Source organism: Nyctereutes procyonoides, unplaced genomic scaffold (assembly GCF_905146905.1).
Source record: "Nyctereutes procyonoides isolate TBG_1078 unplaced genomic scaffold, NYPRO_anot_genome, whole genome shotgun sequence".
NCBI lineage: Eukaryota > Metazoa > Chordata > Mammalia > Carnivora > Canidae > Nyctereutes > Nyctereutes procyonoides.
Window position 1 is genome coordinate 51,629,172 of NW_026575044.1, and position 21,810 is coordinate 51,650,981.

Here is a 21,810-nt window from a genome sequence, read left to right on the forward strand (position 1 = left end):
GGCCATCTTACGGAATCAGTTTCCAAGATGACGGCATCTGAGTGGAAGCCGCGCACAGGCGCCGCCATATTTCCTGTAACGTTGAGTCCGTACGAGCGGTCACCGTACGGAGTCGGCCGACAAGGTGGCGATGCCCTCGCGAAAGCGGCCACATAGGTGCGGCCATGTTTCCTACTAGTTTACGGCCCTGACCGCCGTACGGTCTTGGTCGTCAAGATGGTGGCGCCTGAGAGACAGTGGCGGCTCTAGCCGGCGGATCGACCTGTTTGGTACGGAGCCGACGCATTAGTCCTGCGCAATAAGAGTACGGTGCCCGGGAGGCGCGACCAAAGCGGAAGTAGTTGTGGGCGCCTTTACAACGGCCGCGGACGCCGCCGAGAGGTCTGTGCGGGTTCGCGGGTCGCTGGCGGGGGTCGCAGAGGGGTGCGCCGAGAGCGGAGCGATGGTGAGTACGGGGCCGGGGAGGGGTCGGCGGTAGGGGTCGCCGGGTCGGTGGCGGTGGGTCCGTGGGCAGACTCGGGGGCGTCTGTGGTGAACCGTCAGGGGCGTCTGTGGGCGCTCCGGTGGGGGCCTGTGGGGAGCCTCGGAGGGGGCTGTGGCTGGAATGTCGGGGGTCCGATGTTCCGGATTTTTTCCGATGTGTGAGCCACCTGGGAGTTTTGTGACGGGCCACCGTGCGGCTCCGTGATGGAAGTTAGTGGGGACGCCTTTCGGTAGCTCGTCGGGGGCCCGCCCGGGGCACTGTGGGGCGGCGTGGCAGGGCGTCTGAGCTGAGCCTGCCCGGCGGCCGGTAGTGAGCGGGGCAGCCCGTGTCGGGCCGGCGGGGAAGGGGAGGGGGCGGGGCTGCCCGGGCGCTAGTGACGGGGGGCGGAGGCTTAGGGGGCGGGGGCGGGAGGTCGGGGCGCCGGCGTGGGCCCCGCAACGGGACGGTCGCGAGGAGCTGCGGTGGGAAGCGTGGGCAGACCGTCGCGGTGTGTGGAGGGCCGTGGTGGGGCTGCTCTAAGCAACCGTCCCGCAGGAGGGTGACGGCTCCGACCCAGAGCCTCCAGACGCTGGGGAGGACAGCAAGTCGGAGAACGGGGAGAACGCGCCCATCTACTGCATCTGCCGCAAACCAGACATCAACTGCTTCATGATGTGAGCCGGGGAGAGGCGGGCGGGCTGACGCCGGCGAGGTTGGGTGAGGCTGATGGGTGCGGCCCCTCACATCTGCACCACTCACCCCATCCTCTGCAGCGGGTGTGACAACTGCAATGAGTGGTTCCATGGGGACTGCATCCGGATCACTGAGAAGATGGCCAAGGCCATCCGGGAGTGGTACTGTCGGGAGTGCCGAGGTGAGGGGGCGGCCTGGACGGGGGGCACACCCACCTGCCTCCAGGGAGAAGCCTTCAAGGAGGGTGGGTCCCGGGCCGAGGGACTCGGTTTGTGGTGAGCTGCAACGGAGACTCCGATGGGCGCTTGACTAGAGCGGCCCCCAGCGGGGTAGCCCTGCCCCGGAGTAGTGACAGGGAGAAGGTGGGGGGGACGAAGATGAAGAGGAACCCTCCGAATCCCTCAGGGTCCACCCACCCTGGCCCCACTGTCTGCCCCACAGAGAAAGACCCCAAGCTGGAAATCCGTTATCGGCACAAGAAGTCACGGGAGCGGGACAGCAATGAGCGAGACGGCAGTGAGCCCCGGGATGAGGGTGGAGGGCGCAAGAGGCCTGCCCCGGATCCAGACCTGCAGCGTCGGGCGGGGTCAGGGACAGGGGTTGGGGCGATGCTTGCTCGGGGCTCTGCTTCGCCCCACAAATCCTCTCCACAGCCCTTGGTGGCCACACCCAGCCAGGTGAGTGGCTGCTGGGGCTGGGGTAGGTAAGCTGAGCCTGCTGTAGGCCCGTTACATGTTCCTGATTTTTGTCCTGGGCCTCTCCCCTCAGCATCACCACCAGCAGCAGCAGCAGCAGCAGCAGCAGCAGCAGCAGATCAAACGGTCAGCCCGCATGTGTGGCGAGTGTGAGGCCTGCCGACGCACCGAAGACTGTGGCCACTGTGACTTTTGTCGGGACATGAAGAAGTTTGGGGGCCCCAACAAGATCCGGCAGAAGTGCCGGCTGCGTCAGTGCCAGCTGCGGGCCCGGGTGAGCATGGGTAGAGCTGGGCAGGGCTGGGGGTGTCAGTGTGTCCAGGAAAGGCTCGTGGAGGCCAGGAGGGGGCGGGCTGGGCGGGTGAGCTGGGGCCTTGCTACACACAGACAGGTGGGAAGGAGCCTGGCCTGTGTAGGTGAACAGGGCGTGACCAGGTGTGTGGGGCTAGCAGGGGCATCCCCGACCCCAGGTGGGCAGGGCAGACACCCCCCCCCCCCCATTTTCAGCGGTCAGGCATGTCAGGGCAGGTGGAGCAGGGTTGAGCATGTCCTGGTGATGTGAAGCGGGGTACTAGGTGTGTCTGGGAGGCAACACAGGGCAGTTGGTGGGCTAGGCTCTTGCGGGTGGGGCTAGGGCAGGGCCACCCTCCATCCACCTGGGGCTGACCTGGGCCTTCCTCCTGCCGGCACAGGAATCGTACAAGTACTTCCCTTCCTCGGTGAGTCCAGCCCCCCAGGGCGGGGCGGGGCATGCGGGCAGGGCGGTCAGGGCCAGTCCTGAGATTCTGCCCTGCAGCTCTCGCCAGTGACGCCCTCAGAGTCCCTGCCACGGCCTCGCAGGCCACTGCCCACCCAGCAGCAGCCACAGCCATCACAGAAGCTGGGGCGCATCCGTGAGGACGAGGGGGCAGTGGCATCATCAGCAGTCAAGGAGCCACCTGAGGCTACGGCTACACCTGAGCCACTCTCAGATGAGGACCTACCACTGGATCCTGATCTGTACCAGGACTTCTGTGCAGGGGCCTTTGATGACCATGGCCTGGTGAGCAGCCAGAGCGTTCCATGGTGGAAGGGTGGAGGTCACAGAAGCGGAGTTTCCGTGGTGAGGAGAGCTGGAAGATAAGGCGGAGTATGGAAGGCTGATCTGGGAACTGAGTGGGTGGGGTGGTCATGGGCGGACAGGTGGGTTAGCCTGTGCCTCACTTGCAGCCCTGGATGAGCGACACAGAGGAGTCTCCATTCCTGGACCCTGCCTTACGGAAGAGAGCAGTGAAAGTGAAGCATGTAAAGCGTCGGGAGAAGAAATCCGAGAAGAAGGTGATGGAGAGGGTGAAATGGGGTGTGAGAAGGCAGAGGGCAGGGAAGGTAGGGAGAGGCAAAGATCAGGAGCTGGATGGGGCAAGAGCCAGAAGTGGCGGGGCGGGGGGGGGGGGGGCAGCGGGACACAGGGAACTGGGGCTGACTGTAACTCCACCCTAACCTGACCTGACCGCTTCGTCCCTTAGAAGGAAGAGAGATATAAGCGGCATCGGCAGAAACAGAAGCACAAGGACAAATGGAAACACCCAGAGCGCGCCGACGCTAAGGATCCTGCATCACTACCGCAGTGCCTGGGACCTGGCTGTGTGCGCCCTGCCCAGCCCGGCTCCAAGTATTGCTCAGATGACTGTGGCATGAAGCTGGCAGCCAAGTGAGTCATTCCTGGAGAGCACAAGGGGGTCAGGGAGTACAGGGCAGGGCATGGCTAGAGCCTTCTGTGTGTCTTCTCATCAACTACCTGCCTGCTGCTCAGTCTGTGGTGCTCCTATCTGTCCCTCATCTGCTTGTCTACCATCCAGTCACTTACTTATTCTTTGGCCGTTTGGTCACCCATCTCTTCTGCCGTTCTTGGATCACCCCACTTGTCTTGTTCCTTGCCACTTTCCCTGCCTGCACCTAAACCCCCTGCCTCCCTGCAGCCGCATCTACGAGATCCTCCCCCAGCGCATCCAGCAGTGGCAGCAGAGTCCCTGCATTGCTGAGGAGCACGGGAAGAAGCTGCTGGAACGTATTCGCCGTGAGCAGCAGAGTGCCCGTACCCGCCTTCAGGAGATGGAGCGCCGATTCCATGAACTTGAGGCCATCATTCTTCGTGCCAAGCAGCAGGCTGTCCGTGAGGATGAGGAGGTGAGTGAGCACAGGCCCAGCAGCCCTGGACCCAGTACCCGGTCCTGCCTGGTTTCATTGTTCCTTCCACTCCACACAGAGCAATGAGGGGGACAGTGATGACACGGACCTGCAGATCTTCTGCGTCTCCTGCGGGCACCCTATCAACCCACGTGTTGCCTTGCGCCACATGGAGCGCTGCTATGCCAAGGTCAGGGTGTCACCCTGAGGGGGACTGTCATTGGGTCGTGGGGGAACAGATGTGTTGTCTGGGGGTTGTCTCGGGAGGGCATGCAGCACACATCCACAGTGCCCTCCATTTGTGCTCATCCCTCTAGTATGAGAGCCAGACGTCCTTTGGGTCCATGTACCCCACACGCATTGAGGGGTGAGTGTGGGCGCTACGTGGAGTTAGAGCAGGGAGGTTAAGGCTGGGGTCAGAAGTGGCATGTTGGGGCAGAATGGGCCTGGGCAAGAACAGATGGGTCCCCCGCCTTTCTCCCCACTACCTTCTATCTTCTAAACCTCCAGAGCTACACGACTCTTCTGTGATGTCTACAACCCTCAGAGCAAGACATACTGTAAACGGCTCCAGGTGCTGTGCCCCGAGCACTCCCGGGACCCCAAAGTAAGGTTTGCTCTCAGTTCCTCCCATTCTGTCCTTTCTTCCTCCTCCCTGCCTCACCTTTATCCCTTGTGTCCTCCCCCTCCCTCTCCTCCTTCCTTTTCCCTACTTGACCCCTTCCATAACTCTCACTTTGCTTGCCTTATCACTCCTCGTTCCTCTCCTTTTTTCCTCTCATCATCTCGTTTCTCCTTTTCCATTCCTCTGTACTCCCTGAACTCTATTCGTTCCTTCCTACCTTCCTGTCCACCCCCATTCATCCCTGACCCCCGATTTCCTTGCAGGTGCCAGCTGATGAGGTATGTGGGTGCCCTCTTGTACGTGATGTCTTTGAGCTCACGGGTGACTTCTGCCGCCTGCCCAAACGCCAGTGTAACCGCCATTACTGCTGGGAGAAGTTGCGGCGTGCTGAAGTGGACCTGGAGCGTGTGCGCGTGGTAGGTGTCCATGCTGAATGAGGCTGGAGTTCAGGTGGAGCTTCCGGAGCTCCTTCTCATGGCTCTTTTCTACTCCCCTCTCAGTGGTACAAGCTGGATGAGCTGTTTGAGCAGGAACGCAACGTTCGCACAGCCATGACTAACCGGGCAGGATTACTGGCCCTAATGCTGCACCAAACGATCCAGCATGACCCACTCACTACCGACCTGCGCTCCAGTGCTGACCGCTGAGCCTCACTGGCCCAGAAGTCCTCACGCCCTGCATTCCAGGCCCGGGAGCTGCCCCGAATCCCCCGTTTGTCTGTTCTGCCATTCATCTGTTTCTCCAATGGTCCCTGAGTTTCTCCCTGTGCCCATCCACCATTTGACTACCCAGATGCCGTTATCAGAGGGTCTCAGGATTTTCTTCTGTCCTTGTCTGTCCCTCTGTCTCTCCATTCTCTGTGCCTGGGTGGGACTGTGGAGTTTGCTCACTGTTGCCTCCCCTCTCCCTGGTTTTGTTAATAAAATTTTGAAGAACCAACAGAGATTACTTCTGGTTTCCACTTTATCCAGCTGCATCTGCACTCCCAAACCCCCTGGGTGAAAGGGTTGAGGCACACCTGTATTCAGGAGGAGTTGCAGTATAGAGCTTCGAGTATGCAGTTGGCAACCACCCTCTGCTCTGCAGGAGCTCCCTTGGGCAGCGGAATATGACTTACTAAGGGAGAGCCCAATGACGTACATTCTCAGCATTTCATCTTGAAACAACGGGTATACAGTTGGCGCTATTTCATTATGTGGCTGATTTCCCACCCCCGTGTCAGCATCGACATCCTCCAGGTTAGAAACGTATTCGATGACGGCCACAAGGTCTCTCGTTGCCCCACAAACCCCTTTCCGGGCACGTGTGTAACAGAAGTCCGAGAGCCCCCTCCGCCCTGTCGCGGGGCCCAGCGGCGCCCACAGCGCAGCCTCTCTAGGGCGCGCACGCCCTTCTCGGGGGCACGGCCCTTCTGTTTACCTGCAGCGCGGCACCGCCCCCTTCGCCGGTTCTCGCGGAGGGAGCTGGGGTCGGCTTGCGGTCCGCTCCGCCCCGCGCGCTCCTGCAACTGCTCGCGGGGCGGAGAGGACGGGACACACGAGTCCTGGGGGGGGAGATGTTTCAGGGGCCCGCACAGCACAGGCGAGATGGGGGCGAGAGAGGAGAGGAGACCTCCGGCGCCCCTCCCTCCAACTACCCCGGGTGGAGACGGCCAGGCAAATAGCGTAGCGCCCCCCCCCACGCCCCCTTCGGTTGGGAGAGCGCAGGCGCAAGCCAAGTGGGCGGAGTGGGGAGAAAGTGCCGGTTGGCGAAGCGAGGCGCCCGGGGCTGAACGACTCCGGGGGGGAGGGGGGAAGAGGGGGCGGTGCGAGCTGAGGCCAGATGTCAGGGCGCAAGCGCAGTAGGGCCCAGGCAAGAGGCGCGCGCCGCGGTGAGACTAAGCGCGCAGGCGTGGGGCCCTCCCCACTAAGGGCAAGCGCTGGAGGGGCATTAGCGCGCAGGCGTCGTCTCGGGGGGGGGCGGGGCCCTAGAGGCGGGTTTCCGGTTCCGGGAGCAACGAACGGCCGCGGCAGCGACAGCTACAGCTTCAGAGGAAGCGTCTGCGGAGGAGGAAGAAGAGCAGGGCAAGGCGGGAGTCACAGGCGGGACCCTCGCCATGGGTCCACGGACCTAGAGCGGCGGAAGCTACCGGCCCGGTGCCAAGCTGGTGAGACAGTTGTGGGGGTGGAAGTGGAGAGCGCTCAGGCGTCGGGTAGGGAAGCATTGAGGCTCAGAACGCTGACGGAGAGGAATGAAGGGCCCTCAGGCCGATGAGTGGGAGGAATGGCGGCGTCGGAATACTGACGGGGAGGAACGGGGAGGTTTTGGCTGAGGACGAAGAGGAATGGGGCTCAGAGTGCCGATAGGTGGACGTGTCGGGAGTCTGGACGAGGACGGAGAGGAGCGGAGAAGGATCCGAACGCCGAGGAGCGATCTCGGTGCCTTCGGGGTTAAGGAGTGAGAAATGGGGGTTTAGAACGCTGAGAGGGAGACATGAAGGGCTCTCAGGTTGATGACGGGAAGAAACAGGGGCACTCGGATGCCGAAGAGGAGCGACGGGGGGGCTCATATGGAGAAGGAGAAGGAATAGGGGTTCTGAACGCCGAGGTGGGGATGGCACGATCCTGGGACAAGAACAGGGAGGATTGGGGGGTGGCTTCAGAGGGCTGAGGGGGGGAATCGGGTCTCTGAGAGTGTCAGCGGACAGGAGAGCAAGGGACACCGACGGGGAGGAGTGAAGAAACAGCTGAAGACGAGATGAATAAGGTCTGGGGATGGAGGTGGGTGAAGACTTGTGGCTCAAGACGCTTACAGGGAAAAGGAGGAGGCTGCGTTCAGGCTGAGGAACAGAAGGAATGAGAGGATAAAGAGGGGAGAAGCTGGGGCTCTCGGGCAGAGGACACAGGAAACTGAGGCAGCGGCATGACAAGAGGACATCAGAAAGGGAAGGAGGGAAGGAATGGGAGAGCTACAGGACTGAGAGAGGACTTGGGCACTCCTGGGCCAACCAGGGGAGTGAATGCGAGGTTAGGGCACCGAGGGACAGTCCTGGGACCTTGGCCTGAGGATGAGCGGGATGGGGCCTCTCGGACTGATAATGGGGAGCATGGATGGTTCAGGGTGAACCCTCAGGGGAGGTGTCAACACCAGTAGGTCAAAGACCATGTCTCTTGAGACGAATGACAGGTTCCTAGGTTGGCAGAGGGGAAAAGGGATGGGCTCTCAGGCTGAAGATGAGGAAGAGGTGGGGATCAGGACATGGAGTAAGGAATGAGGAGCTTTGGGTTGAGGATACGGCCTGTTAACTTAAAAGTGGGGCTGCCAGGTCGGGAAGGGGAGGAACGACAAGCCTCTGGGCCCAGGACATGGAAGAATGAGGTGAGACGGGGGATTTTCTCTATCGTATTGACGGGTTGCCTGTGGTAGGGACCCGGCGTGGGAGGGGCATTAGTAAATAGCAGCTGTTGGTGTGGCTAGAGCACAGCATGTTCTCTCCTAGAGCCTCAGTTTTCTCCACCATGCCCTCCCTGTTGCAGGCCGCTGCTCCTTCCCATGGCCCCCATGGCTGAGGACTGGCTGGATTGCCCAGCCTTGGGCCCTGGCTGGAAGCGCCGTGAGGTCTTTCGAAAATCAGGTGCCACCTGTGGACGCTCAGACACCTATTACCAGAGGTACTGGGTGGGTTGTGGATGGTCATAGGTAGGGCTGAACCCGCTTAGGCAGGGTGAAATTAGGTGTGGCTAATTTTGTGGGTGGGTTAAAATTACGCATGTATAGTCAATTCTTATTTGTAGATTCCATGTTTGCAAATTGCCTACTCACTAAAATTTGTACCCTTAAAGCCCATATTTCCTGTACTTCACAGTCTTTCATAGACCTGCACAGAACAGCAAAAAATCTAAGTTGCCTAAAACACGCATTCCCAGCTGAGGTGCTGCAGTGCTGTCTAGTGTTCTTAGTGCAAGAAGTCTGTGATGGACTTTAAGGAGAAAAATGTGATGTGCTTCGAGGAGAAAGTACACATTAAATAAATTTCAGGTGTGAATTGTAGTACTATTAGGTGTGACTACAATGTTAATGAATCAAAAATGTGGTACATCTAGAAAAAGGGAAATTTTCTAATTTGTCTGATTTCCAGTTTCTGGAAAGTGCTAAAGTAATTTGTATAATACATAATGGAGCTAAGGAATAGGTGGGCTAAACTTGAAGATCCATAAGGCAATGACCAGTAACAGTGTAGTGGACAGTGTGAGAGGCTTAAGGCCAATGACGTTGACGATTGTGTTACCCCTGGTTAGGAAAATGTTAAATTTATCTCAGCTGGTGCTGACTGGCTCACACATTTCAACAGGTGAGATTGTGAAAAAAGTTTAAATTGGCTTACAAGGTAGGTTCTGGAGATTGAGAATTTGCAGACGAATTTTAAAAATAATAAGTGTTATATGGGAAAAGTGTCACATAGAAGAATACGTTTTCAATAACTGATGAGACTGGCTTATTTTATAAGTACCTTGGTAAAAGTATCTATATAACAGTACTCCAAAGCTCCTGGCTTTAAATCATTCGAAGGCCATACATAAGACAAGGTTACACAGAATCAGTTGACAGAAAATCAGTTGAAAGAAATGTCACCTGAGGCTCTCAGGAATCTAAACTGTAGTTTCACTAGGAGCCAAGATTCTATATTCACTAATTCATGTGTTCAATGTGACTTTATAAAACATTTCATGAATGAGAATCGGCTATAAATATGTAAATATACATATTTATAAGGGATTTACGTATAAGGATCTAAGCGTTTTTACGAAATGCTAATGATACAGTTACTGAATTTTCTGTACTCTTCCTGAACTTTTTTTGTATCTGAGGTGCTGTTTTCCTGGAGAAATATAGTAAAATCATAAATATAATTGTTTGTTCGTACTTAATTGTGTGTTTATTCACATATTCACAACTTGTATGAAACTGTCAAAATTTGGGATGCCTGGGTGGCTCGTGGTTGAGCATCATCTCGGGGTCCCAAGGTCCTGCATTGGCCTCCCCACCGGGAGCCTGCTTCTCCTCGGCCCATGTCCCTGCCTCTCTCTCTGTGTTTCTTCTTTTTTTTTTTTTTTTTTAATTTTTATTTATCTATGACAGTCACACACACACACACACACACACACACACACACACACACAGAGAGAGAGAGGGGCAGAGACACAAGCAGGCTCCATGCACCGGGAGCCCGACGTGGGACCCGATCCCGGGTCTCCAGGATCGCGCCCTGGGCCAAAGGCAGGCGCTCAACCGCTGCGCCACCCAGGGATCCCTCTCTGTGTTTCTCATGAATAAATAAAATCTTAAAATAAAAAAGAAACTTGTCAAAAATTTATACTTGTAAGTACAGGCATCAAAAACCATAAAAGATTGGAGGTTTTATTCCTAATTAGGGCATGATAACAAGTATGTTACAGTTTTGTGGATGCTGGTAGGATATATGAGAGACTCTTGGGTCAGAGATGAAAGATAGTTTATTACTCACAGGACAGCAGTACCCAGAATGTCATTTTTTCGTGTCAGTTTACCAAACTCCAGTTCCCATAGCGTGATGTGAAGAGGGCTAAGTAGTATCTGCCCATGCATTGGACTGTAGGACAGGAACCCTGAGTTTAAGGAAATCAGTCTTTTAGAATGTTGGGATAGTAAGGATGCCTTCCCTTTGCTCTGGAAGGAGAACGTATCTTTTATCTTCCAAGGCTGTTTGCTGTACAAACATCCTTGAGAAGATAGTTCATAACAAAGGACTATTAGTGTTTCTCTTGCAAGATATGCAAAAATGCTACAGACCTGTGGAATATTCTCTCTCAATACTGGTTGTCCCTACTTTGTTTTTATGTAGTTGGCATTTGTTGCTCAAGCATGTATTTGTTTGTATATTTACCTGCTCATTTATTTGTGTATATACTTTTAAACAGTGGTTTCTTTTTTGCTTTTGTAACACTAACACTTTTATACATAACTTAGCAGGTTGGTATTTTTATCTGTAGTTACTCTTGTTCCTGTAGAGTATAATTAGCATACTTTATAAACATCTGTTGGCGTTTGCATTGTTTATTTATGTTTGCATATGTGCTGCTATTTATACACATTTTATATTTCTGCTATGCAGGTGTAGTGGGGGTAAGACCTGGTCAGGGCTTACAGGCTAATCCCAAGCTGCCTCCTGTATCCCTTGCCAGCCTTGCAGGCCTTTTACCAGCCCAGTGGGAGGGTTGTGTGGGTGGAGTGGCCATGGCTCCACCTGGGTACCAATCCATCCTGGCCCATCCCCAGCCCCACAGGAGACAGGATCCGAAGCAAAGTTGAGCTGACCCGATACCTGGGCCCTGCGTGTGACCTCACCCTCTTCGACTTCAAACAAGGCATTCTGTGCTATCCAGCCCCTAAGGTACTACACAATGTGGGGTACCCAGATAGAGGTGACTGAGCACCCAACACCCACCCACTGATGTCTTCCTTCTTTCCGTCTCACCTGCAGGCCCCGTCCTTAGATGTCCCTGGCAGGAAGCGGAAAAAGCCTTCACGGCCAGCCAAAACTCAGAAACGTCAGGTTGGACCCCAGAAGGGTGAAGTCAGGAAGGAGGCCCCAGGAGATGAGACCAAGGCTGTTGCTGACACAGCTCTAGCTTCACTCCCTGCACCTGGGTGAGTGTTGGCCCAAAGTGAGCCAAGAGGGTGAGGATTGTGTTTGGGGGTGCACTTAGAGCCCCACACCCATGTTTCCCATTCCAGGTGCTGTGAAAACTGTGGAATCAGCTTCTCAGGAGATGGTACCCGAAGACAGCGGCTCAAGACGTTATGCAAGGACTGCCGAGGTGAGTGGCCCCCAGGGCCCTGGGAGACAGGAGTGGAGCAGGCCTGATGTCAGGCTAGGACACCATGGTCAGGCTGGAGGTTGAATGGTGAGTGTCAGAGCAGCAGCACTTGGGGAAGTTAGATATCTGATACTCCTTGTCTACCTCTCTTTTTTCCTTTCCAGCACAGAGAATTGCTTTCAATAGGGAGCAAAGGATGTTTAAGGTAAGCACAACCTGCGTCCTCTTCACAAGTGTGTGTTGGAGCAGGATGTGATGAGGGCTTGTGGAGGATCTGAAGGAATGGCTATGAGGCTGCAGGGTGTCAGAGTCATTTTGTAGGAAGCTAGTTTTATGGTCAGCAGATAGTAGGGGTTAGTGAAGTGTCAGTAGATTCAGTGATGAAGTTAATAGGGCACAGGTAGACATTGGAGTTGGCCTCTGATGGCAGCTAATCAGTTGCCAGATACAGTGGTGAGGCAAGCGTTGGACTACTAGATGTGTCAGTGGGAGTTAATAACAGACATGTAAGGGACAGGACACCTAGAGCTACTCTGTCTGGGCCTGTGACCTCGCCCCCCCCCATTCCTGGCAGCGTGTGGGCTGCGGGGAGTGTGCGGCCTGCCAGGTAACCGAGGACTGCGGGGCCTGCTCCACCTGCCTTCTGCAGCTGCCGCATGAGGTGGCCTCGGGGCTGTTCTGCAAATGTGAGCGGAGACGGTGCCTCCGGATTGTGGAAAGGGTGAGTTGGGCAGGTGGGGTGAGCCCGAGGCTCAGCCTGTCCCCTGGGTTTCATGGCTCTGGCCCCACACATCATGCCTCTGCCACCCACCAACAGAGCCGAGGGTGTGGAGTGTGCCGGGGCTGTCAGACACGAGAGGACTGTGGCCGTTGTCGAGTCTGCCTTCGCCCTCCCCGCCCTGGTCTCAGGCGCCAGTGGAGGTGCGTCCAGCGGCGCTGCTTACGGGTGAGTTAGGCTGGAGGGGCCAGTGCTGGTACGGCAGGGCTGAGGCAGGACTCATTTTGCTATTAAAGTTGCTGCTGCTGCTGCTGCTGCTTCCTCCCAACCTTGCCCACCTCATGTCTTCTTTTTTCCCCTACCCCATGCTCTCTTTCCTGGCCCCACCTACCTGCCCCTGTCTGCCAGCACCTTGCCCACCGTCTCCGTCGCCACCATCAGCGATGTCAACGGCGTCCTCCCCTAGCTGTGGCTCCCCCTGCTGTGAGTGCTACACCGCACATTCTGCCTTCTTGTACCATGCATGCTTTCTGCACTCCTCTTAGGGGTGGTGGTGGGGTTTTGTGTCTGCTGATGGCACCAAGCCTAAACTATGTTCTTACTTTCTCCCAGGGTAAACGTAGCCGCCGTAGAGGAGGCTGTGACTCCAAGATGGCTGCCCGGCGGCGCCCCCGAACCCAGCCACTGCCTCCAGTTCCCCCATCACGGCCTCCAGAGTCCCCAGAGCTGGTGAGGCCCTGGTGGGCAGGGGGAAGGCACAACCTTATCCTTACCCAGTACTTGCCCTGACCCCCCCATTTGCCTCTGCAGCACCCCAGAGCCCTGGCCCCCTCGCCACCTGCCGAGTTCATCTATTACTGTGTAGACGAGGACGAGCTAGTGAGTGGCCCCACCCTACCTGGACAAGCCTAGACCCTCCCAGGGCACTTGGTTAAGCCCAAAGAAGCAGCTGCTGCAATGGGCCTGATAGGGGAACAGCAAGGCACAGTAACGGGTACTAGTATGGGGTGAGCAGACAGTGGGGGAGGGACTAACATGGGATCGACAGGTGCAGCAACAGTACTTAACGGTCAGATAAATCAACTCTGGTGGGGCTGATAGCATAGTGAATGGATTTCACATAGGCTGAGCAAGTACAGCAGGCACAATGGAGGCAGCTACAGAGGGTCAGCAAAATTCTGCTGGAAATGGGGGTCAGAGACATTGTCTTAATAGCCATTGGTCTAGCAGATGACGTGACAGATACTGTGTTGGAGCAGCCACCATCCTGACAGTACTGGGCACTATCCAGTACAGTGATAGTGCCTGGTGTTGGACTCGCAGATGCTGAGGTGTGACTAAGACCAACGCACAGCCTGTTTCCTCCGTTGGGGCTAGTGAAGGAGCAACAGGAACAGCACTGTCAGTAATAGCACCCTCCTTTTGCCTGTCCCCCAGCAGCCTTACACAAACCGCCGGCAGAACCGCAAGTGTGGGGCCTGTGCCGCCTGCCTACGCCGGATGGACTGTGGTCACTGCGACTTCTGCTGTGACAAGCCCAAATTTGGGGGCAACAACCAGAAGCGCCAGAAGTGTCGTTGGCGCCAATGCCTACAGTTTGCCATGGTGGGTGGGGCAGGATAGGTTGGTGGGTGGGCCAAGTTGATCCAGGGCCTCCAGTGCCTGGGAGTGGTGGGTAGGTCTGGCAGCTGAGTGGGGCAGTCCAGTTGGGTTCTGTGTCTTCAGAGGAGTAGGCGGGGCAATAGGTTCAGCCAAAGATTGGCAAATGAAGGATCTGGATGTCAGTGGCATTGCTAACAGGAGACCAGCAGGCTCGATGATGAGGGCCTCATGGGTAAGCAGATTCTATGCCAGCACTAATGAGCACCCGCAGGCACATTTGTCAGGACAGGGTGGTATAGTTGGTCATCGCACCAGGTGGCCATAATATCCTGTCTTTCTTCAGAAGCGGCTGCTGCCTAGCGTCTGGGCAGGATCTGAGGATGGGGCAGGGCCACCACCATCTTACTCTCGTCGAAAGAGACCTGGTTCTACTCGACGGCCTCGTCTGGGTCAGATACTGAAGACCTCCTTGACTACACCCACAGCCCGATCAGGCTGTGCCCAGACTCCAGTGAAACAGGAAACGGACAGTGGCTTTGTGCTCCCCCCACCTGGCACCGACCTTGTGTTCTTACGGGAAGGTGCAGGCAGTCCTGTGCAGGTGCCTGGCCCTGCTGCAACTTCCACAGAAGCCCTGTTGCAGGTGAGGGTCTCATCTTATCCTGCCCTTCCCAGCCCTACCCAGCCTTGTGCCAGAAAGCTGGGACCAAGTCTGCTGCAATCCTCCTTCACACAGGAGGCCCAGTGCCCTGGCCTGAGTTGGGTTGTGGCCTTACCCCAGGTGAAGCAAGAGAAGGCGGATGCCCAGGAAGACTGGACACCGGGCACAGCCATCCTGACTTCTCCTGTATTGCTGTCTGGCTGCCCCAGCAAGGTGGGGGTCAGTGATGGGTGGTCTGTGAGCCGAGTGATGGTGAGCCGTGATGCTGGTTCTTGGAGCAGAGCAGTAGATGTGCTGATTGCAGCCTCACCATAAAATTACCCCACCTGTCTGACAGATGTCCCACCCTCCCCAGGCAACTAACTTTGCCTGCTTTGCTGTCCAGCTAACAGAAAAATGGAATTCTCTGAGGAATGGGAAAGGTTTATAGGCTGAGAGATGGATTTTCTGGTCTGAAGTGTGACAGAGTGGAATTTGTCAGTACACTGACAGGTTGGCTGATGAGAGACTCTTTCCTTAGGCCCACCCTGCCCTGCTGACTCCTGCCTGTTTCCCACCTCCCCCAGGCAGTAGACCCAGGCCTGCCACCTGTGAAGCAAGAGCCACTGGACCCTGAGGAGGACAAGGAGGAAGAGAACAAGGATGATTCCGCCTCTGACTCGGCCCCAGAGGAGGAGGCAGGAGGGGCTGGCACACCCGTGGTCAGTGCTGGGGGACACTTCACCCTGCCCTGACCCTGCTTTAGCCTCATTGGCCATGATGACCCATGATGTTAATTCTTTCCCAGATCACGGAGATTTTCAGCCTGGGTGGAACCCGCCTCCGGGACACAGCAGTCTGGTTGCCAAGGTGTGCCCCGCACAATGAGGGGTGGTATGTGGTTGGTGCTGGTCACACATGGGCCCTGAGTTTTAAAAGTAGAATCAGTAATTTGGTGTGATGCTCATATCACTGTGATGATCATGAGCAGTGAGGGGTTGTGTGCAGAACCCTAGAGATTTTTCCTGAGGTTCAAGTCAGGGCTTTCCTTGGGTATGTGGGGAGGTAGGGGTGGGGGTGGCAGGGGAACAGGGGTCAGTAGAGGGTGAGGACTTGGTGCCCTGCGATGAGATTTGAAAGAAAGAGATAAAAGCCTGGTCCACAGCTTCCTAAGAAAATCCAGAAGGGGTCAGTTTTAATATATAAATTTTTATTCAGAAAATCATCATTTGGGGTCTTGAAGGTCTCTGGAGTCTCCAAGAGATGACAGATGGGCTGGACAGTGGTGGATAGGCAGTAGATCTGGGTCCTGTGACTGCCTCTGATCTGGGTCCACATGCAACTGTGAAATCTCAGGCTAGTTCTCCACCTTCTGGAACAGCCTTTGTGGACAGGATTGGGCTATGTTTTGTGAGCCTTTCCTGAGCCTACTGAGGTTATTAACAGTTTTAGGTGCTGCATAGAACTGTCGCTGCAGACCTGGCAATAGGATGAAGGATAGCTGCCCCTAAGGGCAGGGCTGGTGGGAGGAGGACAGGGGAATGCTACTTCTTGCAGATTGATCACAGGCTGTGCACATAGGCTGAGACACAGGCAACATAAGCTGTTGGCCTAGGCACCTAGATTCCTTTGTTCCCACAAACTAGTCATGCAGGCCAGAAACTCCATCTGCCTTGGGCAATACCAGAGGTATTAATGGAGTACCTGCTAGGTACACTGCAGTGTGAGAGATACAGTGGTGAATACAATGACCCTTCAGGAGACATGGAACCCTGCTTTCAGGGAGCTTATTATCTAAGGAAATAATTTCCCTCTGTGTGAAATTGTTACACGTTAATGGAGAAGATAACAATGTCTTAGGTTGTTTATAGTGGAATATTTTAGAAGCGAGAAGATAGATGAAGGATAATTACGGGGAAATCAATGGTGGGCACAGAATACTAGGAAATGGTTTTGTGATGCTCCATTTTGCAAAGAGCAAACTTCATTCAACATACAGACCTGCTCCCTCTTCTCTAGGTCCAAGGACCTTAAAAAACCTGGAGCTAGAAAGCAGTAGACTGGAGGCTTCTGCAGACTTTAGGATTCAAGGTGATATTTACAGACTGGCTTTATGAGAGAACACTGATCTACTCAGGCTGGACCGTAGACCAAGGGGTCTTATGTAGGATTCAATAGGAACTTGAAAAACCTACAGCAAAACAGAGAAGCTGGCCTATTCAGTACTACGAGCTAATAGAGGAAAGTAAGCAGGAAAGGAAGAGAAAGACTAGAAAGTTGTTGCATCTGCTCCAACTGGTGCAAATCCCAGGAGCTTGACTGTGATAAGTGTGGATATTACAGGTGGGGGATCTGTGGAGTGAAGAGGGGATGTAAAAGTCACCAGAAAAGAGCCTGTACAAGCCATCTTCGTAAATAATTTTTCAGTGGCTTCTGAATGAGACCTGGCAGTGTTTTTGAACATTTCCATTTCCTCAGAGAGACAGCATTGGAAAATGTAATGTGAATAAATCGAAAGGAACTGCTATTTGGTTAGTTCCTTCTACTGATCTAATTTATTTAAAACTCAAATCTTTTTAGGAACCATGATTTTTGCCCATTTTTGCATATGGGAAAACACTCAAATAATTTATCCAGTGTCAGACAGCTAGTATCAGTAAGCCTAGACAATAAAACCCAAGTTTTTCAACTTTGTTCTTTAAGCCACCAAACTAAGCTGTAATCCAAATACGATAATGTGTAATATTATAGTCACAGAAGTTTCCAGTGACCTTGAACGCAAGGTGGGTCACTAAACAGAACAAATCTCTTACATTGCTGCCTTTAGCATGGTTTTAGGGTATGCCAAGGCTGTGTGGTTGGGGTCACTTTGTCACAGCACCCATGCATTCAAGAGACTGGTGGGTTCTTGTGAGGCCTTGGATGTTGCATAATTCTCAAAACACTAAAGGATGTCCTTCCCCAGGGTTCACTGTCCATTTTGCTTGTTGCCCTCATTCTCAGCCAAAGCAGTCTTCGGAAGTAAAGCTGCCTGCCTGGCTCATCTTTGCTGACAACTTGCCTTCCCTACCCCTTGATGACTTTTGCATTTGGTTTCTGCCCTCGGTCCCTCTTCAACTAGGAGTCCTGCATAAGGGCGTCTTGACTCAGCCCTGCCTCACTTCCCAGTTCTTTATAAAGTGCCAAAAAGTTTAGACCTGGGGTTCATTATATAGTCAGCTTTACAGGACTATGACTGAGTGCATGCTGCTTAAATTTTGTAGCCTTTGTATCTCCCCTGCCCTACTCTAGTCCCAGCCTTGTAGCTTTAGAGAATGTAGACTAGACATTTCCTCACCGTTAACCCTTTTTGCTACCCTCTTCTGGCCCTTCCTTTGTCTTACGTTTTTGAGCCAGAGTCGAGACTGGGTAATTTTCTGATCATTGTTTTTGCTCTCCTCAGAACCCAGCCATCCAACACTAGTATTCTATGATGTCCTAAATGAAATTTATTTGATTGGCATTCAGACTCCTCTAAGAGCCTGGTTACAGTGTGTATCACAGTACAATCGGAAAAACACCACTGATATAAAGATTATATATATATATGTATATTTTAAGGGACTTACAGGGATTTGAGCTTATGCAGTAGTGGGAGCTGATTAAACAGTCTCTGTAAGGCTGTTGTCTTTGCATCTAATGCTGGAGCTTGAAGTCTGCAGGGCAGGCAATCGGGAAGGGAAGATGGATGTAAAGTGTGGGAGATGGAGGACACTTTGGCGTGCACGAGAACGAGCTGGAACCAGCGAGGATGGCCTAGAAGCCATGTCAGTGTCTCACCACCTCCAACTTCGATGATGTGGGTGTCCTGCAGAAGAAGCTGGTGCCCTTCATCACAGAGTTAAATACTCATCTGGCCCAGGAATTAGAGAAGCTGAAGGAAGATCCCAGGGAAAGTGGAGCAGCTGCAGGCCTGGCTGCAGGCCTCACTGCTGCCCACACCCAACGAGGTGAGCCAGCAGATAAGTGACAACATGTGTGAACTGCAACAGTGCCTGGTGCGCCTGCACCAACCTTCCGAGTGTAAAAACAGTATGCTGCTGCTTCACTTCTGTCCTCCAATTACCATGCAAAATGTCTCTTGTGGCCCATCCTAACCGGAAGCATACTGGGAAGGGAGTTCTGGGAAATGTAGCCTAGTCAAGGTGACACATTACAAAGCCACCCTGCCATGAATCAGCTCCCAAGGGTCTCACTGCTCACCTGAGGATAACTTGATAAAGCTACGTTGCTGAAAATGCAAAGCTGAAGACCATGGATTTCATGGTGACCCCAGCAAGTACAGAGATACTGTCAAGCCCACCCAGAAAAAACTGGCTGGTCTCGGCTATTTTTGTGTCATTCATTCAAGTATTGAGAACCTGGCCTATGGTAGGCACTGTACTTGATACTGGGATACAGGAATGAAAAAGATATAGTCCATGCAATTTTATTAAATACATCTGTATGTATTACAAGTGGTGAATGGATATCCAACTTTATCATGGAATTTAATGGTGAAAATATAGAATTCAGGAAACTGTTGGAGGACAGCCCTTGCGTGAACCTTGTTGGGGCACAATAGGAATTGGAAATAATATAAATAGTTTCTATCTCTGAGCTGTTCTATTTTAAAATTATTTTAAAATAATTTTTATTGTCCCGTTTACTGTTTCATATATTTAGTGTTTTCGGGGGGGAGTGTCTTGATGGTGGTAACCATGTTGACGTTCAGAAAGTGGGATGGTGGGTGGCCAGTCAAGGTCAGGTTCTGTCCAAGGACTTTGGGCCAATCCCTGGTCTAGGCCTTGGGGCTTGGCTGAGGGCGGAGGTTCACGGTGCTGGCCCTTGGTCCCGGCCCCGCCCCTCCACCCTCCGAGTAGGCCCGCCAGGGGGCGCCGGGGCTACCGTCATCCCACCCCGGCTCGGGAGTCGCGCAGCCCCTCAACCCTGGCCAGGGCGGCCCCGGGGCGTGGTCTCCACCCGACCGAGACACCAATCCTTGGCGGGGCTGGGAGGAAAGAGAGGTAAAACAGGCAAAACCGAACCGGAGTTAAATTATGGGGCGCGCCAGGGTTGAGGGTGCGACAGGACGAGCTCAGGACCGACGCTGGGACGTTCAAGTCAGCAAAGTGTCGCCAAGGGTCAGCTTCCCCTGTTGCAGAAATCATTTCAACGGGATCCTCCGGGCTGTACGACCTCTGGGGTGCCCGACGGGCTTTCCTGTATCTCCGCTGCTTTTCCCAAACCCCGCGCCTGACCGAGGGCCTTTGCATTGCCTCCCTTCCTTCCCAAGGGTGTGGTGTGAGGGGTAGTTCCACCCAGACCACCTGGTGGGCCAGTCGCCCGTGGGACTCGAAGATCAAGGAACTGACCCTCAAGGACTCTGTCCAGGGAACCGAGACGACTTCTAATTTCTTTCTTTTTTGTTTGTTTCAGGCTACGTAAACTCTTAGCAGTAAATGAAAATGAGTATTTTACCGAACTGCAATTGAAAGAAGAAGCATTATAGGAGAAAAAAAAGACAAAATGAGAATTATTAAAAGAGATTATTAAAAAGAAAAAAGAGACATTATTTTGTGGCTGAAAAGCTGAACCAGCAATTCAGGAAACGGAATCCAAATGTAGAAACGTACCGCATACAAAATCCGAAGTGGGTGGATTACAAATGATTGAGGAATGCTAATTTACAGTAAATTACAGCCCTGCGACGGTATACACAGTAGATGTACTTCGGTTATTGTTAGATGTCAGTGACTGACTAGGTTCCGAATTTTTTCTGTGCGCTAGTGTGTGCTCGCCCCCACTTTAGAAGGAGAGTACCGAAGCGTCATTCTTTATTGGTTTTTAGTTACTGGTCTTGGTCTTGACCTTGGTCTTGGTCTTGACCAGAAAGTACCGCTCTGGGCTCCACCTGTGCCAAGGGCCCCTTCTAGGTTCCCTGAGCTGTGTTGCCTGGTCCTTTCCTCGGATACGGATTCTCAGGGCCTCATTACCTGCGCTTCTCATCCGTGTCCTGACCCTGGTTTACTGTGAACGGTAACTCAGACTCTTGATCTTTATTTTGCCCAGCCAGGTCATGTCATTGCCCTCTTAGCCCATCTGACTTGTCCCCCATTCTAGGGTATCTGGAGTCAGCTCTGGTTTCTGCCCAATGCAGTAGGAAGATTTTATTAGTAATAGATTTATCATTACTGATTTGCGTGGGCTGATAAGACAGGCTCTCCAGGCCTTGTTTTAGCGGGAAAATGAGGATAATAATGCCTGCTGCATCAACCAACCCTCTAAGATATTTGTGAGGTCCAAAGGTTTTATGTGTGGAAATACCTTGCAAGTTACTGTAAAGAACACAAGTATAAGGTGGTTTGTCCTGTGATGATTATTACCATCATCAAGATTCACCTAGAAATGGCCGCAAAATGTAACCTTCCCGCAGAAGATCCACTAACTTTTCTCATACTTTTAGGCCGATTTCAGGATATAATAGCAGTCAGTTGGGATGTAATTAGATCTTCGCCTTCACTTCGGGGTAAGGAGGCTAATTTCTGCTATTCTGATGAACTCTAGAGGAAGGGAGGCCTGGCTAAGGGCGGGGTGAGGACGGCGCAGACTCAGCTCCTCCGCTCCGGGAGGAAGTTACCAGCAGCAGCGTCTGTGGTCACCATGGTGACGGGACCGACTTCGGCCCCTCCCACCTGCCCCTCTCCCTGCAGGGTGCACCATGGCAACCAGACGTCTGCACTGCGGAAGCTGGCCCCCGCAGGTCTCCACGGTTGGGAAACTGGCGGACGCCGCCCCCATCCCGAGGGACTCAAAATGTACAGCCAGCGATTTGGCATCGTACAGCGGGAGGTTAAGGGCCCCACTCCCAAAGTGGTGATCGTGGTAAGCGCGGGCTGTGTGTGCGGGACCCTACCGCTTTCTGCATCTCCCTGCACTCCAGGCCCAGCCCAGCCCAAACTGGCCCCAGCGCGGGGCGCTCTCTAGGGGAGCAGGTGCCTGATGCAGGGGGTTTAATTTTGAAAGGGAAAGCTAAGACCACTCATCTGGCTCCTGTACTTTGTTTCTCAACCCCCTACCCTCTACCCTCCCACCCCCACCTTGCATCAGTTATATTTAGATGCTGCATTTGTAGAATCACCACTTGGAATACTGAGACTTTTCAGTCTCCCAAGACACCCAAAGGAGGTCTCTCCCCTTGTGATGTGGTGTGGCTGTCACAGAAAGGGCGCTTGGCTGGGGTGGGGCAGGAAATCGGGTCTGGGCTGGTGGTGATTCAGCTGTATGATCTTGCGCTGGTCCTGCATTCCCAGGGAAATCATAGGAGGAAGGGGAATTGGATTGTGAGGGGTTG

At 53.9% G+C, this 21,810-nt stretch overlaps 3 protein-coding genes across 44 annotated transcripts in view; all 3 read left to right on the top strand.

Moving 5' to 3' along the window:
* The first annotated feature begins 223 nt into the window (after positions 1 to 223).
* Positions 224 to 5,585, top strand: CXXC1 (CXXC finger protein 1). Of its 2 annotated transcripts, XM_055324610.1 has the most exons (15): positions 224 to 445; positions 1,019 to 1,137; positions 1,237 to 1,337; positions 1,598 to 1,833; positions 1,925 to 2,125; positions 2,544 to 2,570; positions 2,648 to 2,893; positions 3,061 to 3,168; positions 3,357 to 3,541; positions 3,810 to 4,017; positions 4,097 to 4,207; positions 4,335 to 4,384; positions 4,528 to 4,624; positions 4,906 to 5,058; positions 5,143 to 5,585. In XM_055324610.1, the coding sequence occupies exons 1-15, from the start codon at positions 443 to 445 to the stop codon at positions 5,287 to 5,289; spliced, it is 1,992 nt and encodes a 663-aa protein (XP_055180585.1). In that variant the 5' UTR covers positions 224 to 442; the 3' UTR covers positions 5,290 to 5,585. The 2 variants fall into 2 exon arrangements, with proteins under 2 accessions (XP_055180585.1, XP_055180586.1); XM_055324611.1 differs by lacking the exon at positions 2,544 to 2,570.
* Positions 5,586 to 6,641: 1,056 nt separating this feature from the next.
* Positions 6,642 to 21,118, top strand: MBD1 (methyl-CpG binding domain protein 1). Of its 40 annotated transcripts, none has more exons than XR_008664202.1 (18): positions 6,642 to 6,788; positions 8,158 to 8,292; positions 10,937 to 11,051; positions 11,142 to 11,308; positions 11,396 to 11,478; positions 11,643 to 11,683; positions 12,053 to 12,199; positions 12,296 to 12,424; positions 12,605 to 12,679; positions 12,809 to 12,925; positions 13,007 to 13,075; positions 13,634 to 13,801; positions 14,142 to 14,441; positions 14,535 to 14,672; positions 15,026 to 15,160; positions 15,247 to 15,308; positions 18,133 to 18,427; positions 19,896 to 20,021. XR_008664202.1 is itself a non-coding variant. In XM_055323481.1 (18 exons), exons 2-17 carry the CDS (start codon positions 8,174 to 8,176, stop codon positions 16,495 to 16,497), a joined length of 1,905 nt encoding a protein of 634 aa, XP_055179456.1. In that variant the 5' UTR covers positions 6,642 to 6,788; positions 8,158 to 8,173; the 3' UTR covers positions 16,498 to 16,529; positions 18,133 to 18,190. The 40 variants fall into 40 exon arrangements, 26 of the variants coding, with proteins under 26 accessions (XP_055179456.1, XP_055179454.1, XP_055179450.1 ...); XR_008664204.1 differs by having other exon boundaries at positions 14,580 to 14,672; XR_008664203.1 differs by having other exon boundaries at positions 13,637 to 13,801.
* The window catches only part of CFAP53 (cilia and flagella associated protein 53), a 37,502-nt gene continuing 36,660 nt past the window's right edge, over positions 20,969 to 21,810 (top strand). The window contains exons 1-2 of one of the 2 annotated variants that reach the window (XM_055323502.1): positions 20,969 to 20,985; positions 21,170 to 21,341. In XM_055323502.1, coding sequence (XP_055179477.1) covers positions 21,273 to 21,341 — 69 coding nt within the window. In that variant the 5' untranslated portion in view covers positions 20,969 to 20,985; positions 21,170 to 21,272. Of the gene's footprint in view, positions 20,986 to 21,117; positions 21,342 to 21,810 lie in introns of those variants that run through there. The other variant, XM_055323501.1, reaches the window with a different exon arrangement.

What these genes read in the sequence shown, in the direction of transcription:
- CXXC1 (XM_055324610.1), top strand. An exon ending in GTACTGTCGGGAGTGCCGAG is followed by an intron (nt 1,338 to 1,597) that starts GTGAGGGGGCGG and finishes TCTGCCCCACAG; the next exon opens with AGAAAGACCCCAAGCTGGAA. An exon ending in TACCCCACACGCATTGAGGG is followed by an intron (nt 4,385 to 4,527) that starts GTGAGTGTGGGC and finishes CTAAACCTCCAG; the next exon opens with AGCTACACGACTCTTCTGTG.
- MBD1 (XM_055323472.1), top strand. Translation starts at nt 8,174, where the DNA reads ATGGCCCCCATGGCTGAGGACTGGCTGGATTGCCCAGCCTTGGGCCCT. An exon ending in GCTTCACTCCCTGCACCTGG is followed by an intron (nt 11,309 to 11,395) that starts GTGAGTGTTGGC and finishes TTCCCATTCCAG; the next exon opens with GTGCTGTGAAAACTGTGGAA. An exon ending in TAGCTGTGGCTCCCCCTGCT is followed by an intron (nt 12,680 to 12,808) that starts GTGAGTGCTACA and finishes ACTTTCTCCCAG; the next exon opens with GGTAAACGTAGCCGCCGTAG.